The sequence below is a fragment of the Sceloporus undulatus genome, chromosome 1, assembly GCF_019175285.1.
Source record: "Sceloporus undulatus isolate JIND9_A2432 ecotype Alabama chromosome 1, SceUnd_v1.1, whole genome shotgun sequence".
Lineage (NCBI taxonomy): Eukaryota > Metazoa > Chordata > Lepidosauria > Squamata > Phrynosomatidae > Sceloporus > Sceloporus undulatus.
Genome location: NC_056522.1, coordinates 321,686,482 through 321,711,233, shown reverse-complemented (window position 1 = coordinate 321,711,233; position 24,752 = coordinate 321,686,482). Strand labels below are relative to the sequence as shown.

Sequence of the window (24,752 nt, the reverse complement as noted above, 5' to 3'; positions counted from 1 at the left end):
AGGCCAGGATGGAGTCGGATGCCTTGTGGGAAGGGTTCAGTTCCTTCAGGGAGGCCCGATGGCAAGGCCTACCTTTCTCTCCCCCTCAAAGGCCAGGATGGAGTCAGATGCCTTGTGGGAAGGGTTCAGTTCCTTCAGGGAGGCCTGATGGCAAGGCCTACCTTTCTCTCCCCCTCAAAGGCCAGGATGGAGTCGGATGCCTTGTGGGAAGGGTTCAGTTCCTTCAGGGAGGCCCGATGGCAAGGCCTACCTTTCTCTCCCCCTCAAAGGCCAGGATGGAGTCAGATGCCTTGTGGGAAGGGTTCAGTTCCTTCAGGGAGGCCTGATGGCAAGGCCTACTTGGTACTCTCCTAATATAAAAGCTTTTTAACAGGTTAGGGTCTATTTGACAAGAGACTAGATGCTGAGTTTGTTTTTTTAAAAACACACACACCCCCCAAATCTAAATAGTTAATCCCAACTAATGTTGATCCATTTCATCAACAGAAATTTGTTAAGTTAAGAGTTATACATTCTATTGATTCAGTTGGTCTTGTCTGCTCGTCCATGGAAACCCCCTGGGAGACTGGATGAGTCACACTCTCTCAGCCTCAGAAGAAGACAAAGGCAAACCCCTTCTGAACAAATCTTGCCAAGAAAACCCCATGAAAGGTTTGCCTTGAGGTTCCCATAAGTCGGAAATGACATGAAGCTTCACAACAACAATAAGTCTGATTGAAACTAACAATTAGATCTAAATTTCCAAGTGACATTTAATGGTTATTCAGCATGAGCCAAGGCAAACCTATCTGGAAGTTTTTTCCAAATGTGTTAGAAAACTACTGACACAAGACAATGGTTGTAAATGCAATCATTGTACATATGCACAAAAGATGCTAATTAAATCTCTGACAGTCTGCCCAACCACAACACCTTTGATAGTTTTCTTTTCCTTGTTGAAAACATATTCACAAAATTTTACAATGCTGCTTTACCCCCTTCTTGACTAAAGCTCGATCTGCTGGGACAGCAAACGTTTGTGAAGAGTTTTCTTCTCTTAGCACTTTCCTTAGGGACATTTTTTAAATCATGCTATCAGTGGTTACAAATGGGATTTTCATTTAATTCTCTTTTGATAGTGGATCTTGTGTTGTGTTTTAATGGTTTTCTTTTCTTTAATATTGCTGTGAGGTGCCTTGAATCCTTTCTCCTTTTAGAGTAAGGTGGTGCACAAGTATAGTAAACATATAAATAAAGTGACTAGGTGAGATGACTGTTTCCAAACCTGCTTTAATTGCCCCTGTGTGTGCTCTAGTCTGATTTCTTGGGATTATGTTCCTTATTTTTGGCTTTACCCTTCCAGCTCTCTATGCAACAATTTCTGACACCAGGCAGGTTGTGGTTTCATATACCCAGGGCTTTCAATTACCATAGTCTTAATTTTCTCCAGCCCAGGCAGACTACCATTTCTATCTTCCCTTCTACTGCTTTTATACAATGTTAGAGTTTAAAACATATTGTGAACACATTTTAGATCTTTTTAACAGCATTTGTTAAACATGAATTTAAATGGCACACTCCAGGATATCAATTCCCAAATAGCATATTAAAATATGTAAGTAGATTGCTGGGAAATATCTGCTTCTGTTGATGAGCTGTTTGATTATTAACGTATAATGACACAGATGGGGGAAATGAGGTGGTTCACTATTTTATATAGCATATAGTGCTGATTATTTCTTTATATATCAGAGTGAGAAATACCCCCTATTTCTATTCATTTTCCACAAAAAAGGGTTTCCCTAGATTTTGGGAGGGGGGATGATCAAAATGATTTTGATATAGTAAGATCATCTTAGATATTTTTCCAGCTGGAATTCCTACGGTTAGTTTGTAAGTAAAAAGGAAGGGAAGGTTTCGTAGTAAGAAGTAGGCATATTACCTATAGCTCTATAGTTTGAAATAAAGCCACATCTTAATATATCTGGAGTCCTAATTCTGTTAAAAAGCTATCCCTCACCCACTAGAGAATCCATAAGGCACATATTTCCTAAGCATGTACCAGGCGTATATACTTGGTGTATTGTGTGAAGATGCATTTCTGTACCAGTGATATTAAGACATTTTTCTCTTTGTTCTCAGGGGTGGACACTGATCCTATGACGCATGCCCGGAAGAAACAGCTTTTACTTCTGAAACACTCAGCTGGTTCTGCGGGCCAAGCTTTGTCACCGATTGACGGTGAGAGAATGGATAGGACTGAGACGGAGGATAGTGAGCAAGGAAATGGCACTAAGGGGCAAAACTGCCAGAGCAGATTTGCAGGCGTGAATAAAAGCAGGAATTCACGGGAACTCAGAAAGACGTACCCATTGAGGAAACGTCTCAGCTCATCTGTGGATAAAAAAACATGCTCAGTGCTCCTCACTAGACTAGAGGATGTTGCCACATCGTTGTCAGAGGAAACCCAGAGTGGGATGAAAAGCGGTTTTGCCCATTGTATGGATGACCTCAGGTCTGTCTGCTTTCCAGAATCAGTTCAGGTGGTGAGTGCAAGGAAACCAGATTCTCCTGGGGGAAAATGCACAATATCCTGTTCAGAAACCAAGCAAGAAGGGCACGGTGCCTGTCTCTCAGAACCCAGGAAACGAAGGCTAGCATCCCTGAATGCTGAAGCTGTCAACAACCTGCTTTTTGAACGGGATGAAGGCTTATTATCTGGCAGACGTTTTCGCAAAGATCCCCCCAAAGTCAGTGGAGTTTGTTGCACTAAGAGCACATGTTGCAAATCTCAGGGCACTTGGCCCGTGACGGAAAAGCAAAGTTCTAAAACAGCGAAGGGAAAGAGACAAAACAGATCAGGTTCTAAGTCTGCTCCTGGTGACCAGTCATTGGATGATGTCTTTGAAGGGAAGAGACGGGAGGATGATGGGATTTCCTACCACCCTGCTCCAAAGAGGTTGGCCAGTCTTAATGCTGCAGCGTTTCTGAAACTGACTCATGAAAAAGACCAGCCGCTAAAGCCACGGAGTAAATCAGCTGGAGAAAGCAAGCCTGAGAACCACAGTTCCAAATCAAAGCTTAAGTGGGCCAAAGCCAATGGGAAAAACTGTGTTAAATCCAAAAAGGAAATGTTCACTATAAATACAGATGGTCAGCATAGTTGGCAGGGAGGCACTGAGGGTGCATGTAGAAAAGTAATCCATCAGGATCCCCCTAGAATCTATGGAAAAACAGAATCTATCAATTATGAACCATTACCTAACTCTTGTGAAGGCACAGAGGGCTTCTTTCACAGGCTGCCTTTGCTAATGGGTGGTCAAGCTTCCATGAAGCCTGAATATGGAAGGCCTGGAGAGAAATCTCCAACTCCCAAACAGGAATTTCATCAGCCTTCCTTCCCAGTACCTCAGTTCCATCCTTTGCCTGTGCCGGGAAACCATCCAGATTGTGGCTGTCTCTATGAATCGTCAGACTTGACTCCATTGAATGGATTTTATGTTTATTATGGCCAAAGTGGATACAATACTTACACTCATTGCTCAGTTTACCCGAAGGATGAACTGTCTGAGGCAACAGGCTGTGACGGGCTCTTGGTATCTCCAGGTTCTTTAACGTCTGACCCCTCGTTTCAGCCATTTCACTGGTGTAATTCTCCATACTGTTGTGGAGAAGGACCGGCAATTAATAGTTACAGCCTCTGTGGAGTTATGCATGTACCAGAAAGCAGAATTGGTAGTGTGCATACAGGGCGGAATGGCTACCCTTATAAGATGCCTTTTGCAGCAGGTAAGTTTTAAAGAGTTTATTTCATTCTATTGCTAATGCTTACTGTTATTTTACTATTATAATCATATTCATCATCTTCAATAAATGCTTGTGTTGGCAATCCTGGAAGCTTTAAAGAGCAAAATGGTGTTGTGATAGTCAGCATTTAATACAACTAGATGAGAGTGAAGTAGCTTTTTTCTGAATGATTGGATGCTATGATGTTATATTGGCCTCTGACATCTTCACACTCAAGACAAGAAGTCAATATTATGTAATTCCCCTGATGATTACATACCCTGCTGCTTGTTTTTACTTATGCACAGATACAGATGGGAGGCTAGAGGTGGCCATCCATGGAATCTACTGCCCAAAGCAGCTGCCCCACCTTGCCTATTAGGAAGGCCCTTGTTTTCTGAAATATGTGCTGCCTCTCAGTGGTTGTACTTGACAGGCCAGTTTCTCCAACCAGAGGCCTTGAACTTGATCACTGCTGTGCTACATATGGGGTGTAGATTGACAGTTTTACATGGAGAGTTTCATTTTTATAATCATCTCTTTGTTTGATCCTGGCTTAGTTTTATCACTTGAGATGACAAGCTTGCACGCTTGGAGGCTACCCAGTTGAGCCTCTGTTCTGCTTAAGATACTTCATTTTTAAGGGAACCTTGAGTAGTTTGGAGGGTTGGAATTTCTGTTAATGGTCTGTTTCATTTAAAAGGCAGACGAGGTCCTTTTTAATTTGTGTACATTTTCCCCAAATATTCATACAAAGCTGCCTTATACAGTATTGAGACAGATAGAACCCAGCACTGATCCCTCTAACCAGCAGTCATTCTCCAGGGTTTCAGGTAGGATTCTTTCCTAGACCTATCTGGAGATCTCTTATGGCAGTCTTCCATCCAAGCACTAACCAGACCTGACCCTACTTAGTTTCCATGATTAGACAAGATTGAGGTGCCATACAGAGGTCAACAGAAAAATGTTATGCCTGAGTGCAACAGTTCAGAGTATACAGGGGGAGAACAGCAGCTGCCTGACCTTCATGTAGCTTCACATATCTGGCAAAGAATGCCTATATGGCACTACTGATAAGTTTATAGAACTGTAGTGTAATAGTTCTGGAGAAATCCCAGCTGGATGAGTAGTATATACGATAAGAAAGGAGGGAGTATTGTGGTGATTTTTTTTCCTAGTCTATTCAAATGAATTAGTTCATCTAAATACATTCTGCCTTCCACATTTGCGGAGGTTAGGGGAGCAAGCCCTCTGAAAATGTGGAAAAACCACGAATAACACCTCACTGCACACGGCAGCCATTTCCAGGGCGGCAGGGTTTTGGAGAATGAAGCGCTCCCTTCCTCTGGCCCTTGCCATCCTGAAAAGTCTTGGGAGAAATGTCTCTCAAGCCTTTCTGGGGTTGAAGGGGCTTCTGGTTTAACATTTGTGAAGAACCAAAACTGCGAATGTCAAACCTGCGAATGTGGAGGGCCAACTGTAGCTCCACAACATAAATATCCCATCATACACCACTGGCTTCTCTGGCGTAGGATGTGCAATGTATAGCCTTCCAGATGTTGCTGGACTACATCTCCCATTTGCCCTAGCCAATGTAGCCAGTGATGGGGGTTGGTGGAGTTGCAGCATTTGTAGCATCCAGATTTACTGTTTTGACAGAAGGGTTAAGCTGTCCCTCAGACTTTCATCCTGCTCTTTTAAAATTCCACAGATAAGAATGCTGCTTTTCTTTCTGTATGTTTTACACTTTTGTTCAGTGAGGCCACCACTTTGAGAAGGAATACTCTTGTTTGCCTCTGGAGCATCATTGGGCTGCAGGCACATTGCAGGCATCAACCTTAGCCTGGAAATTGATGCTATACTCAGAGTTCCAAGTTGCAGTCAGCAGGCTGGATCAGTATTTCAGCACATGACCTGCCCTATAGTAGCCCCTGGTGTATTATCAGCAGTGGTGTACAGGGAATGTGGATCCCCCCAAATAGGTAATGGAACCCTTCCTTTTGTGGAGGACATGTTCCCAATCCAAGCACTTACCTTTTTAAAACGTTCCTTGGAAAACATTGAAAACTTTTCTGTTTCAGGTATTTTTGATCTTATCAGTTCATGAATTCAGTGTCCTGGATTGTTAACTAGGAAACTAATATTTTGTCTACCCAGGTCTACCTTCTACAGATTTGATTCTGGCCCCAAGGAATTCTGAAATATAATCCTAACACCTTAAATGTCCTAACAGTGTCAGGCTTTTGGAATGTTTGTAAATAGAATTGTCGATAGAATGCCCTTTCCATACATGAGGGATCCATTTCAGACACCATCCCACATAAAGGAAAAAACGCATATGCTCAAGCCCTGTTTAAAACAGTGGCCATGCGCTTCTGTGTGTGGTGTGGTGTGGGGCTGCACCATTATTGCACACCATCCGTGTAAGGTTAAAGCTTTGTATGGCACGCCTACGTATGACGCAAGCACGCTGTATTCCCAAGATACGCACTTGCTCCTTCGGTGGAGTGCAACCTTATTCAGAACAGGTTGTTTGGACCCCAGCACCAATCTGCAGAACCTCCATCTTATCAGAATCAGCTTATTGGCCCTCATCCAGACCATTACAGCATCCAGGCACTGGTCCAGCACCTGCGCAGCCCCAGCTGATGATAATGAAAAGAAGAACCAGAGCTGAGTGTTATCAGCATACTGATGGCACCCTACACCATGCCCTCTTTATAATCAGCAGATCTCAGTGTATTCCTGTGCATACTGGTGTGTGCGTGTTGTGCTGTTCTCTTTTGTAACTGGCTTGTGGCACTAACATCACTTCAGGTCCAAGAAGGGAAGACCTTCAGCTCAGAGTCAGGATACTCGTATTTTCTCTTGAAGCCCTGCCCTCTGTCCTGGTCAGAACGGGATAGATATCTGCTATCTTTAGTTCTCTGATAGCAATAATTAATCAAAAGTAAAGAGAATCCTTTATCAGTAATAGCTTGGTTGTTCTGAGCCAAAGTGCTGGGTAAAAAAGAGCTTTGGTTGGAAATCTGGTGATATTGTGGGTGTGATATATTCCAGTCTATAGAAAACTGGGGGAGAATTTCCCCCATGTATGAATTAGTTTACTTCCCCTATTGCTGCAAAAGATCCTGTCAGTTTTGAGGGCAGATTATCAATAGGCATTCAGTTCTACAAGTGAAGAGAGGAGGCTCAGAAGCCTCCATGTTACAAGTTCTTGTTTCCCTTAGAGTACAGTTCAATATCTATGGGCAAAGGATGTTGGGGGTTCTCTCTTTTGCCTACTGGTTCCTGTTAGCTCCTATGCATTTTTCTCTCCATGGCAGTTTTAACTCTCCTATCAGCTAAAATTGGTCTTGGTTGAATTAAACCTCCTTTTCAGTGTCCTGAAAACTTTATTGGGATGACAGCTCTCATAATTCTGGCTGAGAAGTTGTAATTTTCAAGCTCTGTTACTTTCTAGGAAAATTCTGCATGTCTTTTACAGCATGGCTGCTAAGTTTACACTTAAATTTCTGAAATACCAGGGTGTCCAATTCTAAATAAAAATCTTCCATTTCTTATTGGCTACTTCCAAAATAAAAAGACATTCTACTTGATTGTAGCCGTTGAAACATAGTAAATTCACTAGGAGGGTGCAGGCTGCACCAGGTGACATTTTGAGGGGGGGGTGATACCACTGCTCCCCAAATATTTGCCTTTTGGCAGAAACAAGCTATGAGGTTTGTCTGCATCCCTTTAAAATGCTGGAGCTGAGCAGATGAGGTGGGGTGAGTGGGGTGAGGCTCAGTGTGAAGAAAAAAAAGAGAGGCCTCAGTTTTTTAAAAAAAGAATTAAATAAAATGGAAAAAAAGATTTTAATTTTTAAAATTCTTATAAAATTTTCTTTAAACTTTCACTTTAATCACATGAAACTATGTGCATGTAAATACATTTAGGCTGTGTGTATGATACCATAATTTAAAGGTATAATTTTCAATTTGCTAGTTGTTTATGTTACAACTATTGCCATTACATTCAGTCATATACAGTATGGTAATTCCAATTTAAGAGTAACATTAGTACAGAAAATATTATTAAGGATTTTGTATGATGTATTATGGGAGAAAGTCACGAGGTGTGACACCATGAGTTATTGCACCAGGTGACACCAACCCAAGTCACGCCACTGACTGAATTAAAATTAGGTAAGAGAGTTGTTCATTTTTTCATCCTGAGAAAGTATGTTACAAATTGCTTAAACATTAAGCTAAATATGTTTACTCTTTTAAAGACAATATGAATCATTCCTTGTTCTTAGGAAGCATTCATGAGTTGTGTTGTGTTAGAACTGAAGCACAAGAACTTATATTATATTTCATTTTGTATTTTTAATTGAATTTTATTGTCACAGTTTTCCTGTCTAATCCTACATTTTCCCCATGGAAAATTTAATAATTGAAACCATAAGCAAGGGCTGGTGGTAGTTATCAGGCAAATCATGTCCTCTGTGAAATGGAAGGAAACCATCTGTATTCTTCAATTGATAGGAAACCATAAATATTTACATTTAAGATTACTGACTCTGAACCGAACAAGTGTAGAGAGTTACATTATATTCAGTCAGACCATTGGTTCATTTAAATCAGTTATTTCTACAGCAGAGGTGATCAAAAGGTGGCCTGTGAGCTTCACACATACCTTGGGGTTGCAATCTCTGGCCCCTAAAGCCCCCAGATTCCACACAATTAAAAAGCTAGCAATTCCACCATCACCCTCCCACCACCCCAACTAATTAATACTACTGCAAAATGCAGCAGTTTTGCCAACACAGCCCTCAGGTCTCCCTACATACCCCAAACTGTATGTCCTTCAAATCAGCCAAAAATAAAACTGGCAGTGTCATGTTGACTGTGCAAGTCAACAGCCCCATGAATGCCTCCCCCCCCCCCCACTGCCTTATTTTCAATTGCCCACCCCCAGTCTGCAGGCTGGCCCTAACTCTTTCTGCAAGTGACTTATACAACCCAAAGGATCACCAGGGTTTGAACCTTGGACTTTTCACATGCAAAAGATGTGGTCTGGCACTAGGCTGTTGTTCTTGCCAGAGAGAATTTAAAAGGCCAGGCACAGACCAAGAGTTAAAGGTCTCCAGGTTGGATCATCTGTGGTCACACACTGTGGCTTGATACTGGTGAAAGCACTGTAGTCCTATATGAGGACAGATGAATAGGCTTTCCCCACAGATGGTTGTTTATGGAGAAATGCACCTTTTGTAACAGGGTCATAAATTCAGTTATAAGTGATACCAAGAATGAACTGACTAAGAGCTCTGTTCAGTTCTTGGTACTCAGAACAAATTTCTGGGCTTATAAATCTTTGTTTATAAGTGTTTGTTTCTTTTGTAACGTCTTTGGTTCGTGGATCTTATGGTTCTAGTTTTTCAAAAAGTACATCATGCAGATCAGGAGTGTGTCCATCCCTGAGATAGCCCAGTGGACTGACTCATGTAGGACAGTTTTGCATGTAATCTGTTTCAAGCAGAGCTTCTGTGTCTGCAGAGGCGGGCTCCGCTCATGTGGCTTCTAGATCATTTGTTTAAAAAGTTGATTCTGACTATTAAAAATACTTCTAACATCTGCCATGCTGGGAAATTCCACAACAGTAAAATTGGTCTAAACGCTACAAGGCTATAAAATTCTGTACAGTCGTCTCTCCTAATTCACAAACTTGGAATTCGCTAATTTGATTATTTGTGAGGTCTCTCCTGACCATTCACATGCCTGGAACAGTTGATCCAGGCATTGGAGGAATCAGGAGAGAACTCCAGTGGTTCCTTCTATCTCCCCTCCGATGCCCAGATCAGGTGATCCAGGCATGCAGAGGTGGAGAAAGACCCCCATAGGTCCCCTCCGAACCCCTGCTATGCCTGGATCATGCTTGGTTTTTCTCCATCCTTGCCATGCCTGGATCAGGTGATTCAAGCATGGCAGGGGCCGGGAAGGGTCCTGCACAGACCCACTCATGGAGGGAGAGGTTATTTACTATTTTTCCATATTTGCAGGGGTCGTTCACCCCTAGCCCCCACAAATATAGAGGGACAACTGTATTTCTTAGCACTGTTATATACACAATTAGTAAATATAACTATGCAAAGGGATCTATTAGCACCTTTGAGACTGTGTGAAAGAAGTCGTAGCATAAGCTTTCATAGACTTGGTCTACTTCTTTAGTTGCATCTGTAGCTTAAAGTACAACTTTTTTGTATTGTTAGGCCTGGTACAGGCTGGTGCTATGTGCCAACCTGGGGCCATTTCTAGGGCTTGGGAGAGCAGAACATCTGCACGCTCCCAAGCCCTATTGCATGCTGCCAGCACCATCATGGTTTGCCTCATCCACATGGGGGCTGCTATGATGCCATACTCCTGCACAGCGTCCAAATGGCGTCGCACGCATGTCATCGGTGTGCATGAGGGCATAATGACGTCCCCTGCGCAGCACAAAAAGAACCCACGGAGCGAGTTCTTTTTAGTACTCCTGGAGGCTGTGCCATTGGGTTGCTGCAGCCTCCGTCAGGGGCAGAAACGGGTGGTAAGACTGTCCCGTCTATCAAGCCCCCAAGTCTCAAAGGTGCTACACGATTCTCTTTGCATACTGATATTCCAGATTGACATGGCTATGTCTCTGAATCAGTAAACAAAGAAACATACTTTCCTCTACCATAGATGGCACTTTCCTTTGTGGGCATTACTTTTTGGCTGGGTGCAGCCATGCTGTGAAAACAGTTTTTAAGCAGCTCAGGAAGGGCTAACTATTCCAATTAAACTGGAGGATTTTAAGTGGATGGATGAAACATTTAAGGCAGGACTGTGAGATGGAAAGTGTGATTTTCTCCAGTTCTGGGAAGGAATTGCAATTCAAAAATGAGCATATGAACAAAGGCTGCATTTATATAAATAAAGAGGTTTACTATCATAGCACCATGGTTCCTGTCCCAGTAAGTGCCTCATAAGCCTGACTAAAGCACACGTTAGACGCTTCTGACCCATGGGCCAAACCTGTCCATCCAGAGTTCCCCATTTTATCAGTGTGCAGGGCCCACCCTTTTCCCCTTCAGTGCTGTGCCTATCTCCAGTCACTGATTAGAAATAAGATGTGGAATTTCCCTGTGCTGAGCCCTAAAGAAAGGCAGTCATTCTTCAGCAGGTTGCAGGGAAATGTTGCCCTTATCTCTAATCCAAAATTGAAGCAGGGGGGAGGGGGATTTCAGATCATTTAAATGTAAAAGTGCCCTGCTCCTTTAAACATGGCCCTTAGTTGTCTCTAGGCTTGCCAGAATGAAAACAGAAGAGGGCGCTTCTACCTTTAATGGTTATGTAGAAAGAGGGAATTTCAGTAGGTGTTGCAGGTTGCATGATACTTGCAGAAATGCCGTTTTCTACACAACCATTAAAAGTATAAGGTCTCGCCCCAATTTTTAGTCTAGCAACCTTAACTGAATCCACTAACCACCTCATTGTTGAAATATATTTCCCATTGCTTTTTAATGTAATACTAATGTATTATTATTATTATTAATGCAGTATTTTTAACCTTACTGTTTTAATGTTCTTGTTGTTTTTGTTTGTTTGTTTCTTTCTTTCTTTCATGCTGGTCTTAGACCGTAATAAAGTATATTCTGTTCTATTTCCCAAGACCCTTCCCAAGTTGTAATTCAACACCTGGGCAAAAAGAGGAGTGTCCCTCCTTTTCACTAAAAAACAAAAACAAAAATCAGTGAACACAAAATACATCCAGGAAATTGGACAGCAGTGTCAGCTTGGTCACAGTGCAGGATACATATGAAGAGTTAACTCTTAGAGTCAAAGTGATTTGTGTCATCGACTTAGTTGGTTGTAGTTCAATATTCAGAACTAGGAAGTGGTGTTCATTCTTCTGTATAATGCTTGGGAAGGCAGCTAACCACATCCATGAATGACTTCCTCAAAAGAGAATGAACTTATTAAAGAAAGAGATGTGGCGTAATTTTGTCCATCATAAAACAGAAGTTTCAATTGTGAATTGGCCCCTGTTAACCCTTGGGCACTATATATATATATTATATATAAAATCTATAGACACCTGCCAGTTGTGTCTGTTCTTTGAAGTCTTTCCCAATATTGTTTGTCTTTTAATCTGTCAGTCTGGCAGCCTCATACCAGATGCAAAGCTGATAGGAATGGAGAAGGCTAGTGGAACCACTTAAGTAGTTGCTGAGGAACAATTGCCTGCTATTTCTGCATGAAGTGGACGATGTCTGTGAAAGCCTAAGTAATAAAAAACGTGTTAGGTTCTACAGGGCAAGTAGACTTTTGACAAATAGGTCAATGGGTTTTCTACTGTAAGATGATATACTTATTTCTCAGCAAAGTTTCTAAACATTATTTTTAATTAAATCCCTATTAACATTTTATTTAATTAAACAACATATTTTACTTGTGTTATAATGCATCAGCTTGCATTTAAAATGAAGATTGATATATTAGATAGGCCTTTGTTTTTCTGAGAACTGTGTGGAAGAAGCCTTCTTTCGCTCAGACACACCAGCGTGATGTTTTTTTTTTTTTGAGACTTGCAGAGGGAAACCAGAGTCACTTTTAATAGCAAAGCAACAGATGATGATGTCACAGCTTAATTTGAGGTTCTAAACCTTGTTTTCTGCAGCAGGGAACTGCCAATTAGCTTTATCCTGAACTTATTCCATAATACAAGGATTGCTGTATTGCATAAGATCACCTAGCTTACCATTCTCTCTCTGAAGTTCCCCCAGAGCTGCCAGTGTCAGGACTGGACTGCCTGTCCCTTGCTTGACACAATATGAGATATTCATAGGCATGTATAAACAAGATGCAGTGGCACTTTGGGTTATTATTAATTGGGAGTAACTTGGTGTGCCTTATTCACCTGATACTTTTGAGAAAAGTGTTTATCTTGGTACTGCAGCCACTGGAATATTCTGTGGTGGCACGTTTGGTAGGTAGTCCAGTGCAATTTGCAAACTATTTTTCATTCTGTCTTAAACTTGATCTCTACCAACTTCACTGTCTGCTCCAAAATTCTTGAATTCTGAGAAAGTGAATCATTTTTCTCTCCATCTCCATGTCACTTATGAATTTCCAGGCTTCTCACATCTGCCCCCTTCCATCTATTCAGGCTTTATGCTTGTGCTGTTGCAACCAATTATGCCAGTAGATAAGAAATTAGTTTCTTCTGACTGAAGAGTATAGATGGTCCTTGTTGGCTTTGTTTTCTTTAGTGGTTGCTGATCTTGGGCCATACAAGAAGCAAGAATTCAATCCTACTCTCTCTTCAAATGCTAAGACCTACCAAGAAGGAGGCTAGGCTGGAACCCTTCTCTGACACAAGAATGTTTGATGTGGAAGATTTTATTATTATTTCTTTGCATGCATGGAGGTCAGGTTCTGTCAGAAGACTCACTGGCTTGCCCCCTGCTGAAAGACAAAGACCTTTCTTTTCAGGCAGACCTTGAGCAATTGCTTGTTGCAGTCAGTAGTTAATAAAATGGATGGCCTGAACTTTTAAAATATTTTAACTTTTTTATTATTTGCTTACTTTCATATTGTAATGAGTGTCTCAGTAGTATAATTAGTATTTTATTATATGTGATCTGCTTTCCTTTTTTACTTAAAATTTATAAATTTATAATTATATTAGAAGCCATCTTGCATCCCAACCCTGGGAGAGAAGCAGGCGGCAAATCAGATAGCATATACCTTGGAGTCTGTTTTTGAGCTGCGACTCCCAGAATTAATTATGCTGCCTGAGGGTGGGGTGAGGATATTCTGCAATTTGGCAGTCCATATATATATATATATATAGAGAGAGAGAGAGAGAGAGAGAGAGAGACTTTCTGAGATCTCCTATATCTGCAGTCTGGTGTACACCCCAGATGCAAGCTTGCCACCTCTGAGCACTAGGTTGAGGGAGGACCGCACATCCCTTTTCATGTGTTAAGTGAACATGTAGGCTGCATCTGCACTACAGAAATAATCAGGTTTGACACAACTTTAACTGCCATGGCTCAGTGCTATGCAATTCTGGGAATTATAACTCTGCTGTGGTACCCCAACAAACTACCAATCAAATCCATAGCATTGAACCATGGCAGTTAAAGTGGTGCTAAACCAGATTATTTCTGCAGTGCAGATCTGTATGTATTGAGAAAAGGGGGTTCCCTGGTTGGGTGGCATTCTCTTCAAGTGTAGTTCTCTCTGTATGCAGGGGAATTCTTTCACAAATGTGCAACAGATGTTTATGGGGGGGAGTAGTGCATGACACCAGTGGTGACTGCAGTTGTGTGTGCAGCTGGTCTGTGTAGCCCCAGTAGCCTCCTCCACAAACATCTGAATATACTGAAAGATGCACAGTCACTTCCCGTCAGCACTCCCAAAGCCCTTCCCAGCTTAGAAACTTATGTGCTTTTTGCATTTCACTGCAGTAAGGGAGAGGCAGTTGCAATTCAAGGAGCCCTAGAAAGGTGAGTGTATCGGTAGTAATCCTAATCGTTAAGAGATCCTGTCATATTTATTAGTTGCTCTTGTTTTTACAGCTGTGGCTCTTGACAGGTCAGCCGCATCACTTGCTTGCTAATGCTCCAGTCTCAAAGGAGGAGAAAATAGTTTCATTACAGCTTTACAGCTTGCATAGTGGGAGGCAGAGGGCAGTAGTTTCCCACAGCAAACAAGGGTCTCAGCCATGCTTTTGCTCTTTAGGCTGAAATAAGCTGCCACACTGATTCTTTTAATTTGTTAGGATTTCTAAGGCGCTTTGTGTCTACAGGTACCTGCTTTCTCATGCTTCCATTTTGGTGAAATCTCTTACTTTTTAGTAGTTGCCTGAAGCTGCTTTATTGACCATGATGAATGCCTGCTCCTTCAAACTTGAGGCTCCCTTGTTGTTAGAGCTTGGAAGAGATTGCATTTTGGATAACAGCTCCCAGAATTCCCCAGCTAGCATTACCATTGGCTGGGGGCTTCTGAGAATTATAATCCAAAAATAACATTTCCAAGCTGTGTCAAGTATAACCACCTTTCCAGCTATATTTATCTCCCTTGGAAGCAGGTAGATAAGTACCACAAATTGGGCTGTCTGGGAATGTTTCTGGACCTGAGCCCCACATGTTTTTAGAAAGTATAGCAACTATTTTTCTGGGGCTGAATTAGAAATTTTAATTTAAGTTGGGAAAACATTCTGCTTTCATGGTTGAGTAGCAGACGCCTTAATTTTTTAAAGTTGGAACCCTTTAATTTTGATCTAAAAGAATTCAGTTTTTATCCTATTCTCCAGAGAATCTGAAATCATTTATGTATTTGTGTTTGCATGCACAGGGTCAGCAGGAAACCTGAAAGTCCCAATATATTATCTTATTGATGTTAACAAGAAAAATAACAGAGTAGGCACTATATCTTTTTTGTGGTAGGTTCCAAAAGAATGGTCTGCATACCCAGGATGTTTGGATTTTGTGCATGAGTGGCAAACAAATTAGATATTATTAAGTGAACTGTTATTGAGCATGAATCCACACTAGAGAAATACAGTAATTTGACACCACTTTAACTGCCATGACTCTATCCTATAGAACCTTGATATTGATAGTTTGGGGAGGCACCAGCGTTCTCTTACAGACTGAATACCTCACCAAACTACAAATCCCAGGATTCCACAAGATGGTGCCATGGCATTTAAAGTGGTGTCAAACTTTTATTTCTGCAGCATGGAAGAGCTGTGAGTTCCATTGGAATCCGCTTCCTGTTCTTTTGGATATAAAAGATTTCCTGTGGTGATAGAATTGAATCAAAAGCTACTCCCCAACTTTGGAATATGGACTATGTAAGTCTCAGGAAAGATGCGAGGTAGGATGAGCTGTAGCTCATTAGGCATTGGAGTCTTACCCCTGGCTGGCTCACTTTGATTTCTAAGTTTCAAACCAAAAATTGCTTAGCTCAATCTTATTCTTAGTCCCAGTTTGAGCAGACACATTGAATCATTGATAACTTGGTAAAGTCAGCACTTACATAAGTTATTTTGATTCAGTTAAGCTAGTTTAGTAGAAACTAACAGTGGGCTCGTACCCATGTGAATTTTCGTTTTGAAGTTCATCAGTTAATACAACAACCTAAAAGCAGTCTGAGGAGACCACTGACAAAAACAACAGTTTGAGAGTTTAATACTCCTTGTTGAACAGAATTTTTGATGGATTTGTCATCAGATAGTTACTGTGATGGCTGGGTCTCCAGTCATCTGGGAACTTCTCCTGAACTACAAAGGGTTAATCTGGGAGGCGGTGCATGCTAATGAGAGATGACATCACATGCTAATGAGCTGTGACATCATAGCTGATGTAAGGTCTAACTGACCAATCAGAGAGTAGGACCGCGAGATTCAAGAACTTTCTATGGGAAATCTTTAAAAGGACTTGTGCAGCCATGTGATCCTTTGTCTCTCCCTTGATCCTCTCCTGAGGGGGAAACCAGATGCTGTCTCTTTGAGTCTGGGAGACACAGACTCAAGGGAATGCAGGTCGAGAGGCCAGGGGGCCCTCCCTGCATCCAGGAACTCAAAAGGACTACAAATCCCATCTTCTGTGAGTAGTTAGGAATGTGTTAGCTAGTGCGTTTAGGCCTTTTGTTATTTTTTAACAATGGCTTGGGTGAAATGAACTCTTTGCAACTATGCTTTCTAGACCTGCATAGCAAGGTGGCTCTGCACGAATGATATCTTTTTATTCTATGCTATTTCTTTAAAATAAACTCCTTTCTTTTAAAAGTATCAGCTGTCTTTCTCTTTGCTCCTGTACACGTGCCTGGACTCGGCTATTGAAACTAGATCTCTCTCTCTCTATTCCTCACAAGTCTCAGTGTGTGTGAGGAAGGAATTAATTCACTGAGTGGTGGCAGCGCGGCTTTAGGACCTCCAGGGGTCTCATTCCGCTCAACAGGGAGCGAGAATGGAGATCTAGGAGATCCTAGAGGGAAAAGTGTGACAAGAGGGGACTCCCTGGGAGTAAAAGGGCCACGCACAGGGCGCCAAGGCTCCAGGGAAAGGCCCCCAAGTCACCACATGGTTGGCAGCGGTGGTTTTCGGACTTTTGGAAGCATTGGTTGCTAGGCAAGGGTGTTTCCGCTTTGGGAGCTATAGTGCAGCTAGGTACTTTAAAGAGAGGTTGGGTTCTTTGGCTCTGTCTCTCTCTTCACTCACTCTCTTCTTCTTTCTCTGCCTGGGGGCGGGAAAACTGCTGAAAATACTTTGTAAATTGTGTGAGGTGCGGATATGATCTGGATAATAGCACAAAAGATTTGCTAGTACTGAGTATGACACATAGCTTTTGATGTACTTTATGTCTAGTCATTCACTTTCTCCACATTATTGGTCTCAATAATCCTGAGATGTCTTGCTTTTTCACTCTGACCCCATCTCTTTGTAGATAGCTGCAAGTCTCTGGACCAGCTGAGCCTCACAATCCCTGTGGCAGGGCACCCTGTTTCACCTGCCCACCCACTCTCAGGATGTCCAGTACCCAGTGTGCCACCAGCTGCAGAACCCGTTCCTCACTTGCAAACACCCAACTCGGAACCCCAGACGATGGCCCGCGAGTGCCCACAAAGCTCCAAGCCCCCTAGCGGCTCTAAATCCGGCCTCCGTAATACAACTAGCTGTTTACATGCCTCTGACAGTAAAACAGTCGGCGGCCACTCTCATCCAAAGCAGCAACGCATCAACCGGAGGAGAGCCACAAATGGCTGGATTCCCATTGGCGCAGCCTCTGAGAAGGCGGTTTATGTGGTGGTAAGTTTTCCTGCAAACTTTTATTGCTTATTGAAACAAGGCTGGTGGGTATACAGGACAGGGCTTTCTCTGTACCAGCATCTAAACTCTCTCCCAAGGAAGACGAAACTAGGTCCATCACTTGTGAGGTTCCAGGAGACAGTAAGGACTGAGCTACTTTGCTTGGCCTTTGAATCTTAAAAACCAGGATGCCTGCTCTGAAAGTTTTGTAAACTGCCTGTCTTAGAGCTTTTAAAGGGAAGTTTTAATTGTCTTTTTGTGTTTTAATAATTGGAGAGTTTTCATTGGTTTTTAGCCATGTCTTTAATATTTTAAAGTGTTTTTTTCTCAGTGTGCATCACTTCAGGGGCCCCAGTGTATCAAGAGGTGCTAAAAGACTGCCTTAAATAAATAAATAATAAAATCATCATCTTTATTTATATGCGGCCTTCCCCCAAACCTCAGGGCAGCTTACAAATTTAAACAAATACAGCGTGGTTAAAACATACAAAAAGCAACATTAAAAATGGAATTAAATTATTAGTGACACTAAAAACTGCTTCAAGCATACAGTTAGAAATGTTTAATTTAAAAAATAGGACAGTTGAAATAGTACAGCGTGTTCTTTAAAGTCCTTTATTTAAAAACTTTCAGTTCTTAAAAGCCTGTCAGAATTTTTTTAAATAAATAAATAAATCTTTGTGTATGTGCAGTAAGACAGGAAGAACAGAACCATCCTAGCCTCCCTAGGAAGGGAGTTCCAAACCCAGAGGCAGCCTCTGAGAAAGCCCTATAGTGATTCCCCACTAACTGTGCTTGTGAAGGCAGTGGTATTGAAAGAAAAACCTCTTCTCAGAAAGTGAGGGCCTGGGTAGGCTCATATGGAGAGAAAGGGTCAGCCAGACAGCCTGAACCTAAACCATCAAAGGCTTTATAGGTCATAACCAACACTTGGAGCTGTGCTGGGAAACAGATCAGCAGCCATTGATGCTTTGATACATGCTTCCTGTAACCAGCCCTGATCCAACTACAGCTCTGAAATTTACAAAGATGCACCAAAGGCAACCTCATATAGAGCGCATTAAAGTAGTCCAAATAGGATGTAATTAAGGCATATGTCACTGTGGCCAGATCCGAAATCTCCAAGAATGGCCACAGTTGGCACTCTGACTTTAAGTGGACAGCTACTGTTCTCTCAGCAGGCAGAGCCAAGAATGATTGTTGCTGTACCATAAAAGCAAAGCAGAGAAGCCAGACAAATGTACATTGAGCCAGGATTGTTTGTGACAGAATGCTTGGGCTTTGTGCCAAGAATTCCCTGCACCTGCTCCTCAGTGCTGGAAAAACTCTGGCTCAGTAATTGCTGAGTCAACCTTGGATACTGAAGACCTCATTAGCAAGAAGAGCAGAATGTCTTGTGGCAGTCCTGCAGCTAGGAGAGCAGCGCCAAAGGGTCTGGTTGTAGCTTGCCTTTGGCTCTGGACGAGCTGTGCTGAAAACACAGTTTAGCCTGATGGGTTTTGAAGGCTGTTTTACTTGAGGGAAAGTACTGAGATAGCTCAACATAAGAGAAAACAGGGACCTAGAGGAATTTTAAGTTTCAGAAGCAAAACATTTAGAATGACAAAAAATCTGACTAGGGGATTCTAAAGGGGAAATCCAGGACTTATGTTATTACTGCGGGAGGAATAAATATCAGTGGAAGAAGGAATGCACTGTATATGGACCTGCCTAGAGCTACCTGATGGCACAACTACTACTAGAAAAATAATATGTGACAGCAAAGTATCTGTTGCATGAAAAAAGAAACCACTACTAAGACTTTGTCTGTTTTCAGTGGCCTAGCATTTTACTTTTGAATTGGAAAAAAAAAAGAGTTGGGGTGTGTTTTGTGCCTGGTGAACCAAACTTTAAATAATTTGCCGCTTTGGCACTTTTGCATGATATACCCCAAATTTGTCACTACTCCCTTCTGCATATAAATAGGGTGTAATTTTGCCTCCATTTTACTGAAAGACCAAGATCAATTCCCAGCCTATTCACCCCTCTTTGTTGTAAAAGGAGCTTATTTTGACAGGTGACATTAAGGCAAACTCTCCATAGATAGCACACAATGGAAATACTTGATAGGTCAAATGGGGATTATATTGTCAAAGGGGAAAAGCTGGGGAAGTCCTTTTCACAGTAGTTTACACAGATTTCACAACAGACTTCACCCACTGTAGAATAAGGGGTGTCTGCTTTTTAAAGAAAACCGCTTGAGGCTTAAGTAGCTTAAATCAGGATACTTTAAGATATATATCAACTTGTTTTGGATTTCTTGTCCTAGGTGTTGTCCCTTGTAGTACTAGACTAACATGGATAGCATGATACGGGATGTTTAGAGGGCACCTACATCTTACATCAGGACATATCAGAGCTTGAAAGTAACAAGACACATGTACAAGAAAGATCTATATCAAATTACTCTTTTCAGTAATAGCCTGCATGGTTAAAAATCAGATAGATAGATAGATAGATAGATAGATAGATAGATAGATAGATAGATAGATAGATAGATAGATAGATAATCATTTTAAAATTTAAATAAATTTTTAAACATGAATATCACAAATGAAGTGTTAAATATTTCTCTTGACTGTCATTTTAAAGTAAATGTTAAAAGTAAATCTTGTTACAGAATGCTAGTTAAACCTATACTTAACCTATCCTTATAGACTCATAAATATGAATGGCACTGTCACATTACCTTCATAAGCAACCTGCAATCAAATATGTAAAAAGTAGGAAAACTTGTGTTTCTGTTTCACTCTCTGAACAAAAATGACAGCAGGAATGTGGAAGAGGGAGATCTCATTGTGGTTGAAAAAGCTGGAATTTTTATAAAAAATTGACTTTAAAAAGCAAGCAAAATGCTGTGGTAGTCTAAGTTGTGGCCTTTGGGTGCACAGTTCAAGAAGCACCACCATCCTGTCTTCTGTGTCTGCTGTTCTCTTCTCCCCTGGGGGACTATCCTAGATATGTGTGTTGTGTGCCTTCAAGTTGTTTCTGGCTTACGCCAACCCTGAGGATACCTATAGTGGGGTTTTCTTGACAATACTTTTTCAGAAGAAGCTTGCCATTGCCTTCCCCTGAGGCTGAGAGCATGTGATTTGCCATGGTCACCCAGTGGGTTTCATGGCCACGCTGGGAATTGAACTGTAGTCTCTAGAGCCGTAGTCTAGCACTCAAACCACTCCACCATACTGGCTCTCTATACTAGTACAACATCCATTTGTTCCCATTGTACCCATTAAGTAAAATGTCAAGTAAAGCATCTAGAAGTTGGCTGTTGAACAAATGGGTACTGTACTAGTAAATATACGTATTTAAGGATAGTCTTCATCTGGATGTTCTGATGTACTAAATATATATTTATATATATAACATTTAAGATTTAGTTTTAAAAATGGTGACCTAAATCAAGTTGCTAGCCTCTAGTAGAGATAGACCCATTGAGTCAATGGGATTTGACCATTTAAGTGTAGACATACCAACTTCGCATTTCACTCAATGGATCTGTTCTAGCTGGGTTAACAATTGGATTTACCCCCTTGAATGCTGTTAAGTTTGTGTGAACTTGTGTGAATTTTACTTTTTTTATACACATATGAAATGGATTTAACTAGCTAAATATAATGAATACTAGAACATTGCTTGTGGCTTCAGTTAAAATGCTGTAGTGTACAGCTAAGAAGGTATGGTTTATGTAATTATTTGGGTAAATTCTTTTAATCATTTAGGGAATAATTCTAAAGAGTTACACAAATTGTATCCTCCTAGATATGGTAAGTTCAGTTCATCTTCATTATAGTCACAGACCAGGGGATACAGAATAAAAGAAGGTAATAGTAAAAACAAGGTTAAAACAAAGGTTAAAATCCAGTGTTGCATGGCAAGATTAATACTAGTCTACTTCAAATATCATTGTCTGTTGGATTTTAACTGCAGCTGCACTGAATGTGGCAACATTATATGTTATATCCGGATTGGTGTCTGTAACCAACAAAGTGGTGTAAAATTGACTGGTGTGTCCTTGATGTTTATACAATAGAGGTGAGATAAAGCTGAGGCGAATGTCCCTGTAGTATGAGCACTGGAGTAGTACATGCTCTGTTGTCTTTATTTGGCCAGAGTCACAGGGACATAGTCTGAGAAGAAGATCTTCATATATCGGCTTTCAAGAACTGCTGAAGGGAGAGTGTGGCATCGTGCTAAAGTCAAGGCTCTTCATTGTCTAGACACTTGAGGTTTTGCTAAATATGCCATAGGTGATGCCAAGTATCTGTTGAAGTCACTAACAATGAAAGTTAGGGCGCTAGCTAGGTCTAGCTGTCGCTATCTATCACCCATTGTTTGATAGTTGCTTTAGTTTTTTCATATTCCATATCTGGAGAGAAACCCAATGAAGAAATTTTGTCTCTTTTTTGTTTCCACCTAGACTGGAATTCATCAGTCAGGGTAAGTGGAGCAAGGATGGTGGGAAAGAAAGACAGTCTGAGCCAGTAGCTGAGCATAGTCACCCACAGTCTGGCCTTTATTTTCATAGAGCCTGACTCCAGTCTTAGGATTGCATTAGAGATACACTTTGGAGGTTGGAATGCTGATCTTAGAAATTTGGATTGCACAAGTTCTAATGGAGGGGTCCCAGAGCAGTTGTGCAACCAATTTGGCTTCAAAGAGTTTGAGTGCTGCCGGAATATAATGGCCTCCTCTTGTCATAAAAAATTTAAGAATAGCTGTTGAACTCCTCTGCGCGTTACCGGTAGCATAGTCCCCATGCACTTTCCTACTATCAGTAGCGTGAAAGATTGCCTCCAAATATTTGAACCTGTTCAGTCTTGTGACCATCTAATCCAGTTTTGGTTCTTGGGCCTTTTAGCAAACGCCATGATTTTAGTAATCTTTTTAGACCAATTGGTATTCTTTAAATTATTGCTGTATCATCTGCATAAATCATAATAGAGATGCCTTCCCTCTAGTTTCAGAGGATGGAAATTTGTGCTGTCAAGAAGACCCATCATGTCATTTACAGTATGTAAAAGAGTGGAGCTAGAATGCAACCTTGCTTGACATACTTTTCGGTGGTAATGGTGTTGGTAATCTTACTTTGAGTGAGGCCCCTTCATGCAGCATACGAATTAGGTATAGTACAGTGTTACCCCGGGTTACGAAAATAATTCGTTCCGCCGCCGCTTTCGTAACCCGAAGGAGGCTTCTCAAGCCGAAAACCCATAGGCGCGAAGTGGGAAAAAGCCGCGATTTGGTGCGAAAAAGCGCCGAAAAGCACCAAAATTTCTTTCGTAACCTGAAATAACCTTCGTAACCCGGAACAGTTTTTTTCAATTGGATTTTTTCGTAACCCGGAAATTTCGTAAGGCGGCGCATTCGTATCCCGGGGTAACACTGTAGATGCCAGTCAATCGAGGAAGCCTCCAATTTTTCCCATAGTTTGGTTCAAGGTACAGAGTCAAAAGCTGTTGTAAAGTCTATAAAAGCACCATAGAGAGACTGTGTTGCAGGTGGCATACTTTTCAATGAGGTGTTGAAATGGTCTATAGTGGATTGGCCTTCCCTGAAGCCGGCTTGTTCCTCTGCAAATATGTTTTCTTGTTCCAACCAGTTCATGAGTTTCCGCTGTAAGTGTCTTGTGTAGAGTTTGCTGATTGTATTGAGGAGGCTGATTGGACTGTAGTTGCCAAGATCATTCTTCTTTCCTTTTTTTAAATATGGGACGATGATAGCAAGCCCCCAGTCCTTAGGTGCTTGGCCATAGTTGTCATCCAGATGATGAGAGATGCCAGAATAGGGGCCCAGAATTCCAGATTATTTGTAACAGCTTCAAAAGGTATTAAATCTTTCTCTGGAGCCTTCCCCATTCTCAGTTGGCCTACCAGTTTCTTGATCTCTGTCTCAGTCATCAGAGCCCACCTAGGGAGATTCTCTATGTTTTGGCTTGCAGATCCACTTTTGACATAAGTGTCCTTATATAGTGCTTGGAAGTGCTCCTCCCAGATCCTGGGGGTGCAAGGGGGATGTACCAATCCATTATAGCTGTTGCATTGATTTGGGAACTTGATGTAATATACCAAAATAAAACTGAGTTGTTGGTTTTGGCTGCCTGGATAAGCTATGCCGAATTATTTTTCATGGCCATTTTATTTTATTTTATTTTATATATATATGGGAAACATAGCCCTGAGTGGTAATGGGAGCTTTTTTGCATCATACATTCCTTGTCAAACCACATATTTGAGTAATGTTGTTGTTGTTGTTGGCTTCAGAGTGCACTATTTTGCTGGTTTAGATATGGGAATAGCACTTGGGTTAGATTGTTGCAATTTTCCAGAAGTCCATCAGAGGACTCAGTTGATATTAGGTTATTCTGAAGACTTCGAAGGCAGTCTGAGGCCAGTACCTCACTTATTGTTTAGTTTTAACTGGGAGGTCCATTTGGCTTGCTGATAAGTCCTTCCTGATGGCATTAAAGAGAGTTGATGGCAGTCCTTTCTGTGTGTCTTCTGAGTGAAGTTGCTTAATTGTAGCCAAATTGGAAGATTATTACTTTCAAACCTAGGTATAACCTCTATTTCCTTAATATAGGGGAGACGATCCTTAGAAATGATTATGTAGTCAATAGCGCTCATTCTGGACCCAGACGGATAAGTGAATCCAGCTGAACAGTCACTTTTCAGAGCACCATTTAGGATACAAATGTTTAATCCAAAGACTGATCGAGCCAAACATAGGCCTGCAAAATTTGATTTCCTGTCTTTTGAGCATCAGATGAGGTGGGTTCTATCATCTTCAAGGTTAGGAGGAGGGCATTTGTGCTGGGTGTATAGAGCTTGATTGTTGCAGCCCAGTCTTGCATTCAAATCTCCCCCCAGAACTACAAATGCATTTGGATTCTGCAGTATGACGTTAGCACTGTATGTTTCCAGTTCAACCCACAGGTTGGGATTTGGGATTTTTTCTTCATTGGGGGCATGTAGACATTTAGTATCAGCAGAATGGAGTGGTAAAGCAATCCTACTCAGAGTGGTGGACTGTAGGCCGTTGCTGGTCCATGAGCTATTCGCTGCTGTTCAGTTCTGAGTTTCCAAGAAAGAAAGAAAAGTTGTGGTCTGCGGGCACAAATATGA

The 24,752-nt window shown here is 41.5% G+C and overlaps 1 protein-coding gene across 1 annotated transcript in view; it reads left to right on the top strand.

Annotated features, from left to right (window-relative positions):
* The window catches only part of BAHD1 (bromo adjacent homology domain containing 1), an 87,694-nt gene that overhangs the window by 50,933 nt on the left and 12,009 nt on the right, over positions 1-24,752 (top strand). The window contains exons 2-3 of the mRNA XM_042445154.1: positions 2,122-3,768; positions 17,228-17,589. Of these exons, the coding sequence (XP_042301088.1) occupies positions 2,139-3,768; positions 17,228-17,589 (1,992 nt within the window). The 5' untranslated portion in view covers positions 2,122-2,138. The remainder of the gene's footprint in view (positions 1-2,121; positions 3,769-17,227; positions 17,590-24,752) is intronic.